The 9,508-nt window shown below is 26.9% G+C and overlaps 1 protein-coding gene across 3 annotated transcripts in view; it reads right to left on the reverse strand.

The window, feature by feature from the left end:
- Positions 1–3,061: 3,061 nt before the first annotated feature.
- LOC118745977 overlaps positions 3,062–9,508 on the reverse strand; it is a 177,702-nt gene continuing 171,255 nt past the window's right edge. Inside the window, exons 6-7 of one of the 3 annotated variants that reach the window (XM_036479675.1) lie at positions 8,240–8,440; positions 3,062–3,407 (exon numbers count right to left, since the gene is read on the reverse strand). In XM_036479675.1, the coding sequence (XP_036335568.1) occupies positions 3,246–3,407; positions 8,240–8,440 (363 nt within the window). In that variant the 3' untranslated portion in view covers positions 3,062–3,245. The remainder of the gene's footprint in view (positions 3,408–8,239; positions 8,441–9,508) is intronic. The other 2 variants (XM_036479674.1, XM_036479676.1) reach the window with 2 other exon arrangements.

Here is a 9,508-nt window from a genome sequence, read left to right on the forward strand (position 1 = left end):
ACAATTGTTGTGAAATAACCAATTTGAAAAACAAACAAACAACAGAATGCCTACATACATACATACATGTGTATTTATATTTAAAGTTGAAATGGTGAAATTTTATTGCTGTTAGAGATTTGCAATATTTAAATCAACAGACGCAGTTAAAGCATACAAAATTTAATAAAAACTGTTAAACATATTTTGTGGTCAACGTATAGCAGCGAACGAACCATAAAACTATGTATATTGCAAAATAGATATGTAAGTATAAGTATTATATAAATTGTATTCATATACAGATACTCTGTCAATTTTACAGCACTAAAATGTCCAAAAACGTAACAATAAAAAGATGATAACTACCTAAAAATTGTGAACTTATGTATGTATGTATCTCTAAAAAAAAAACCGCTGTGAACTGTCTTTTCGAAGCTAGCCTGAAACAAGTAACTTCACCGTAACACTACGTATTAGACAATTATTTTTATGGATTGTTGAAACGTATAGACAATTGAAAATTTAACTAAAAGTAGTTAATTAAATTAATGTACCTAATTATTACGTTTATATCTATAAATCTATTTGTATATTTCGTGTATCTAAGAGACAATCAATATATTTTGGTGTAGAAGTCGAAAAGTCGTATGACCGTTTATCGTTAGCTTAATGTGGAAATGACAAATTGACATATTACATACATACATACATACATATCGATACCTCAATGCAAAAAGGCCCTTACTCATTTTCCTTCGATATTCAGCTTTGTATAAAAGTCGGTAGATTACTCACTAAAGGCCTAATCCAATCTTAAAACAACTACTACATCACAAAGTCATTATCTGTGTAACTATTCTGTGAAGGCATAAACATTCTAGATGGAGCCTTTCTATATTAAGCTAACGATATTTATATACACATCATAAGTAATAAATAAGTTTTTAAGTTCTTTGAGAACATCTTTCAATCCATACCTGAGAGGTTATGTATATTTCTGAATTAATCTAATGATATTTGCACTTTATAAATATTAGTATAACTTACATAAATACACGTGTGTATCGTAGTGTAGAAAAATCTAATTGCAAGTCCATTTTTACCCCGAAAAAAACGCCATATTCGAAAATTCTTTTACAGGGAATTCCCATATTTTGCGTATGCAATCAAATCTCTTGGGTGAACATACTACTACTTAGATACTAAATGTATGTAAATATGTTCATACCGCCGATCTTAACAATACTATAAGATAATCAAAAATATCACTTACATATATGTATATGAGTGTATACACACACACACTTGGATTCATACGCACATAAATTTAAATTTTTAAATGAAGGTATTTTAAATGATTTTTGTCTTAAATACATTTTAATCTGTTGAGGCCGTTTTAAATTAAAAAAAAAACTGTTATTAGGCCAAAAAATAGGAAAAAAGGCACACAGAAATTATGTTATTTGGGTATATTCTCGTTGGTGTTATTGTATGAAAACGAAATAAAAACGTTAATATGACATCGGCATTTATCGGAAATCGGACAGTCGGGACGACTCAGATTTAGATCTAGCCAAGGACTGTCGCTCCAGCAACACTCCCCAAAAACTCTTTTGGGAATTTGTATGCCGTTACAACAACAAAAACATCGGAAATATCTCGGTATATATAGTCGATAAATTCTCTTCGCCGTTTCATTATATTTCAACAACACGCAGCACGAACGGGCACGTTGAAATATATTTTCGAAAGCGTGCTGCAAAGGTGTTAACCTTGCAAAAAAAAACTGATCCTTTTCTTTCTGGATGTTCACACGAGAAAATAAAATTTCTCTTTCTCAATTTGGCAGCCAATTGCGTGGAAAAGTTGGAAATATTGCCACGTCTGACAGAACTTTATAAATTAAATTTTTTATTACAGAAATTACCAGCGCAATGATTTGTATGACGTTTAATTGAGTTTGATTTTTTTTTTTACTTATACTACAATAAAAATGTATTTTATAATAAATTTCTTTAACGACTGTACATGTACATCCACCTTATGTAAATATAATCATAACACAACATTAATTGCATACATATTTATAAAGTTTAATATGTATAATAATATCAAAGGGGAAAGCAAAAGCTCAAAAACGACTGAATTTTAACTAATTAAGTTAACTTATTTGCATATGTAACATATGCATACATAAATAGATAAAAATAAGTTGTATTATTAATTTTATTAATTAAAAATTGTTTGCTACAGTTAGGAGCATTGCCAAATATTGTATGGGGCAACAAAAAGTTGTAGGCAGTTTGATTATTTTTATAAACTACTTTAGTATTATAATTACAAATGCATACATGCATACTGACAAACATACATATACAAGCCAGACAAAATGGCATGCAATTTATGTATGTTTTAAGTAAACTTCCCTAACAAGTGGACGAAAAGTATGTACTTCTTAAGGCAAAGAAAATAATTGAAGCCAATATCGTACTTACATACTATGTAATTACTTTAATTAAATTAGTTGCAACTTGAGTACTTGCAGTCGAATATAAAATATCTAAACACAACTTTATATACATATTACTATTTACAATATTACTTAAAATCGTTTCACTTATTTACTATACATATATTTCTAGTCGTAAAATATGTAGCATAATAACTTAATGAAATTTACACTAGAAACTGTACCTTCGTGAAAAAGTAAAAGGCAGAAACTTGTCAACAAAAGAATTTTAAACTAGAAATAAACTTTAACGTACTTCTAATTGTGAAATTAAGTCCAAAGTATCTTGTACATGCATAAATAGAATTTCTCTGACCTCTGTCTCACTTGAATAGCAGTCCTATAACCGGTTTAATTATTTTTCGGCAAGAAAATCAACTGATTTACGTACAGAAAAACCAAATATTTTTAATATACATACATATATACTCTCAAAACATGTACAAGTGGGAAACTTGGGTTAAATTATCGTAAGAAAAGATAAGAGGAATTATTAAACATACAAATTACTACATTCATGCATACAAATTTATGTCAACTCTTCTAAAGTACGGAATAATATTTGCGTGTATAATAAATGTGGAAAAATTTTAAATATTGTCTTTTTTATTGAACTTATTTTGACATTTTTAATTTTAAAGTTAATTTATTTTACCTCAGCAAATTCAGCACCAAGGTAAGTTTAAAAGCAAATTATGCTATTATAATTTTACACAGTCTTCTTTATTTAGAATATTCATAATTTTCACACAATTCATTGTTGTTGGGATCTCTTATCATCATCGATACAAAAAGGATCGATGCTGCATTTTCCTGTTTGCGAATGAGTTGGCAGCTCTTTGTAGCCTTCTAAAATATTATGCAAGAGAACTGTGTGTTCATCGCCTACACTTGTGTTGGCTTCTGAGACGAGAATCTGAAAAATAAATTAAAAGGTGGTTTAAGAAATGAGCACCCACATAGAGATTACTTTACAATGAATAACTTTAGAGGCCATTTCGGTAGATTGGTAGTGTTTTCTTTTCGCCTATTGGTAAACAAATAAAATTTTTTTTTTTTGTAATTTAAAGTTACTTCCTAATTCTTTATAAGAAGAATGAATTGGCCAGCAAAAAGGCTTAAAACGTCACCTCCAATTTTAGATTAATTTATAAAATTATAAATTAATTTCAATGTCCTTTAAAAAATTAGTGATAGATTTATATGCTTTGCCATTAGTATTTTGATGAAATTCAATTAATGATGAAGTATTTTTGAGTATTGGGTATTTATCACGTGAATTGTTATATTTGTTACATTTGAAAATTATATGTTCAGTATTTTCAACTGTATTACAAAATTCGCAATTTGGATTTTGAAAAATATACTTTTTGGATAATGTCTCCTTGCAGAACATGTGATTTGTTAGAATTCTATTAATTTGTTTAACTTGTATTGGTGTCATTTTACTTGAATTTTTATGAAACCAAGGTTTATTCTTAATGTTTGGAAATATTTCTCCATAAGATTTTCCCTTAGTTATAATATTATTAGAGTAAAATTCTTGCCACTCTTTATTTATTTAACAGACCATAAACTTTGATGACCATAATTTTGACAAGCGATGAGGGAAATTCGTTCCAAAATACATCATACACCCACCCTGTCGGAAACAACAACAACCAAAAAGGAAACATAAACTTTGACTTCTTTGTCCATTCTGTAAAGCAGTGGAAGCTGCTTTATCCACTTTTACGTTTAATTCAATACTACTATGGGCTGGGATATGATGTAATTCTTAAATTTCAATTGATTAATTATTAAGATCCGTTATCATTTTTTTTTTGCTATATAATTATTACAATTCTCATTTGAGAGGGTCATTAGACTACTTAAACTGTATGTAAGAATGGCAACTTTTTTGGATTGATTAATTATTGATAAAGCGCTAAAGTTCAGCTGACATTGATGACATTTTTTGGTCACAGAAAAAGGATTTTTCAGTTGAAGATTTCTCGTGTAAAAAAGCAAAAAGGGTTTGGTTATTTTTAATAGAACCATCTGTATATATTATTTCAAAATTTTGTTGTTCAAGATTTTTGAGTTTTTCAATATATAATTTATAAATTAAATCTTGATTATTGTTTTGATCTTTAAAAAAAAATGTATCACATTTAATTTTTGGAGAATTAAGGGGAGTATCTGGAACTAAATCTATATTACAAAAAAATTTATTTAAATTTATTATACATATATTTTAAAATAACTAGTTTTGTGTCTTTTATTGGTAAGTTATATGCAATGCATTTCATTAGTTCTTTAGCTGTTGTCAATTCAGAACGAAATTTTTATGGTAATTCTGATGCCATATGATAAATAATATGAGTAGGAGTATATCTAATAAGACCTAGACTACGCCTGATATTTGCATTGCAGCAAGTATTAAGCTGTTGTAAAGCAGACTGGGATATATATATTGGCAAAAGTTTAACAAGCATAATCCATTTTGGAACGAGCAAAAGCTTTGTAAAGTTGAAGTGCTTTCGAAGGGTGTATTCCAAATTTACAACCACTAATAATAGTAAGGAAACGACACGTTTTATTTGTTTTCTCAGTGATTTGATTTGATGCATTACTTATGTTAATAATTCTACCAAGATTTACGTACTTGTTCAATATTAATATTATTAATTTGAATATTAATTTGAGAGTTTCTTTGGTTAAAATATATTACTTTAGTTTTGAGAAAATTTTTGTTTAAGTTAATTTTATTACATTCAATATTAAATTGGTTAATTTTGTCTTTTAATAATTGCTTGGTTTGATTTTGTTTGGGATGTGAACAAACTATGAAAAAATCATCAGAAAATGGAAAAATTTTACAATTTTGATTTGTTATGAAATGTAGATGAATTGTATATAGTAGATTAAAAAGAAGAAGGACTAAGGCCACTACCTTGAGCCAAACCGTTTTGTGTTGTAATTTTTTCATTTTCTAAAATTAAATAACGTTTTTTGAGAAAAGAAAAAATCCAATTAATTACTTTTCTATTGAAATTAAAGTTAATAAGCATATTTTGTAATATATAAATATCAACTGAATCATATGCCTTTTCAGGCAGCCATTACTTGGAAATTTTTTTCTTTAAGTGTAAATATTGTATTAATTAAATCGTTCAAGCATTGAGATGTTGATCGATGTTTTCGAAAACCGTATGAGCTGTCTGGTAAAATATTATGAAAAGAAATATGATTTTCAATATAAAATTTCAAAATACCTTCAAGAGTTTTTGCTAGAACAGACATTAGACAAATTGGTCTATAATTTAAAATATTCGAAATATCAATATTTGCCTTTTGTATAGGAACTATTTTAATTTATCTCCAAGTTTCTGGAAAAATACCATTATTTCAAGTATTAATTCAAATTTTGAAAAGTTTATTTTTTTCTTCACTTAATTGAGATAACATTTGATATAAAATAGAATCATTTCCTCTTGCTGAATTAAGATTTCTGCTATTTAAGAATTTTCGAAAATTTTCCAAATTCACTTCGTTTAATAATTCATCAATCATATTAAAAGCCTTATTATTATTAATTTGAGTGTTATTTTGTCTAGAAATAAATGATTAATATTTAATTTTATCTTGTGATTCCCAGGAATTATTTACTTTTTTATCGAATTTATATTTTTTAAGATTTTTAATTTTAGACCACATTTCTTTTGAATTTGACGGATTTGAAATTTGATTGATAAGATCATTAAAATGATTTTGTTTTTGAGTTTCAATATGATCAGAAAGATTTTTTTTCAGCCAAAGCTAATAATTCACAATTTTTAATAGTTTTATATCGATGCTATTTTTTACGAGCCGCATTTCTTAATCTAAAAAGTTTATTAGAAGTTTCAGTCCACCATTGCTTTGGAACATACTTATTTGAAGAATTTATTTGAATTATGTTCCTTTAAATTATATTTTGGCAAGAATTTGTAAAATCTTCTAAATTGTCTCCCACTTTAAGATTATTCATATCTTTAAATAATTGTTTATTAAGTAATTTTGATTCATGATATATTTTGAAAATTTCATTAAAAGTTAGTATAATTGGGTTAGGATTGCTGTTAGTTAATTTAAGTAATACTTGCCAATTATAATTTATGTTTGTATTAATAAAAGATACATCTATAGCTGAAGTTGAAAGGATATTGGTAGAAAAAGTAGGAGAACCGTCATTCAGACAAAAAAAATATAATCAGATGCAATATTTTCAAGAATAGTTTCTTTTGTAATTTGTAGAATGTCTATCCCAACTAGGAGCTTTTGCATATAGATCTCCTCCAATAAGAGTTATATTTTTAAGATGTCTGGTAAAATTTAATTTTTTTCTAATTAATTTTTAAAAATTTGATTTGAAATATTTGGTGCGCAATATATAAATCTTTAAATTAAGTGTAGTAATCCCAATGTTTTCTATATTACTATTAATTCTATATGTAAAAAATGTAATACTTCTCTTCAAATAAATTCCGGTTAATAAAAGTATAATTATAGTTATAAATACTAGTATCTGTATTATTATTAAGCCAAGTTTCTGATAAAATTGCAATATCAATGTTATTATTTGTTAAACAAAGTTCTAATAATTCTTCGTAGAATTTTCATCATTTTCATTATTATTAATTAAAGTATTATTAAAAATATTATTAATTTTAATTAAAGTAAATCGTATATAATTAAAAAGTTCCATAGTATTATAATTTAATCTGTCTTCAATATTATTTGAAAGAAGTTTAGTTATTGCTTCATTTATTTCATCGAAAGTATTTTGAGTATTGACAATTTCTTTATTATCAATAGGAATAGAATCAGAACTTTGAGTTTGAATAGAATCTTTCCATGCTGTATTGTTTTGTACGCGTTAGCTTCTGCTCTTAATCTGTTATGATTTGTTTTTTTAATAACTTTTGAATAAGGAATAATGCTGTGAATGAAGTTATTTGTATCAGAGTTATTGATTGTGTAATTATTTTTATTCTTATTTTTATGGGATATAATAAGAAAGTCTTCATTATAATTATTTAAAAGTTCAAATCTATTTCCTAATATAAATGTTACTTTCTTTTGAGCTTCTTTAAATGAAAGATTTTCTACTGTCATAGTCCTTCGTATTATGAAAGCATTTAATCTTGCTGGGCATTGTTTATAAGCTGGGGGATGATGGTGTTTCCAATTAAAACAGATAATAGGCTCACAAAATTCATTAATATTTTGAATTTGAAAATACTTTTTTGCATTTTGATTCTTTTTCCTTGCAATTTTGAGCATAATGGTTAAAGCGAAAACACCGATAACATTGAGAAAATGAAATAAAATGTTTTACTTCAATTTTAGTATAACTATAATTTATAAATTTTGGCATTTCTAAACCTTTAAAAATAATTTTCATTCTTTTTGTTGGTATTTTCAAATCTTTGTCGTCTTTATCCCTTCTTTCTATTCTAATTAGTTTTAAAATTGGAATTGGAGAATGTATTTCAATATATACTTCATCAGTTAAAATTTCTGTTGGTATGTTAAAAATTTTACCCATTTTAGAAATATTATAACTTAGTATTTTTTGATCATAACCTTATTGAATAATTCTTTTATCTTTGCAAATTTCATTACGGTTTGAAAATTTTTACATATAATTTTAGTTCTGCCGTAACCTACCTTTAATACGTCCTCTACATCGATATAATTTAATTTTAATAATAATTTTGTTACCGTAATAGCGTTATTGGGTTTTCTTCCTTCTAGATTAGGTTTGGTGTCAGTACATACAATAAAAGGTCCTTTGCAATCTTTGTCATAAAAATAATATTCCTTATTGGATTCATTTGGAAAATCTTTAGTAGGTTCATTGATGATCCTGGCGGTTTGATTTTTCGGTGGATTGATAGATGATGATGATGATAAAGTAAGAGGCTTTATGAAAATATAAGATTCATTTTTATGTGAATTATCTTCTAATCTTTATTTTTTAGTCGCTTCCCTTTCTCTGGAAATGGATTTTTGCCTTTGCTTCTGTTTGTTCCGATCTATTACTGAGGAGCCAGATGGCATAATTTAAAAAATTACTTATAAAACGCGTAAAACTATTCGATAAATAGTAGTTAGTTTTATATTAGTTTTTACTATATACATATACGCATTAGCGCACACAAGGGGTGGGTTTTGGGGTTCAAACCCCCCCTAAAGCTAATAACCTGAAATACAAACTGTATCCTAAAGCCAGCTCTCTCGAAAAATCACAAGAAATATTTTTTATTATAAAGCACTTTGCTTTTGCTGTAAATTTTCTTGAAGAAATAAATATACGAGCATTTTTTTCTTGAGAGATGCAAATTGATTTAAGAAATTTTGATAGAAGAAAATTCCTATTCCATTTCTTGTGCGCCATTTTATATGAATTTTTCGTTTTTTTTTTGAGAGCTCTTAAAAGTTTAACTGCGAATGAAACCTAAAAATATGCAATGCATACTCACTTACTGAGTCTAAAAGAGTTTACAACTGATATGTCCTTAACAAGGATTCGAAGATTTAATTTGCCCACTTCGAATTCGTTCCACCAAAATTGCCTACATAACAAAAATTCAAGTTCATTTAATTTTCTCGGTATTCGAAATATTAAAAAAATTAGGCAATCGTAAAAAATCACCATCTCATTCGAAAACCAGAAACCAGATATCGAGGAAAATGAACATTGAAACTCTTTTTTTTTAATTTTTTTATTACTTTTGCAAGTTGAGCGCATCTTGTGTTTATAGAACTTTATGTTAAACAAGTAATTTCAAATTACGGGAAGACCCTTTAGGTACCATCTTTCCGAAAAAAAAAAAAAAAATTTTTGAAATCGGATCACGTGGTCCAAAGTTATGCGTTAGCATACTATTCCGACGAATTGATAACCTACCCCTTTTTCGTAGTCGGTTACAAATGTTTGAGTTTTTTTGGTAATTTTATGTAAATAAATGCAATTTATGAAACTTCAAA

Source organism: Rhagoletis pomonella, unplaced genomic scaffold, assembly GCF_013731165.1.
Source record: "Rhagoletis pomonella isolate Grant_MI unplaced genomic scaffold, Rhpom_1.0 Rhpom_scaffold_00010, whole genome shotgun sequence".
NCBI lineage: Eukaryota > Metazoa > Arthropoda > Insecta > Diptera > Tephritidae > Rhagoletis > Rhagoletis pomonella.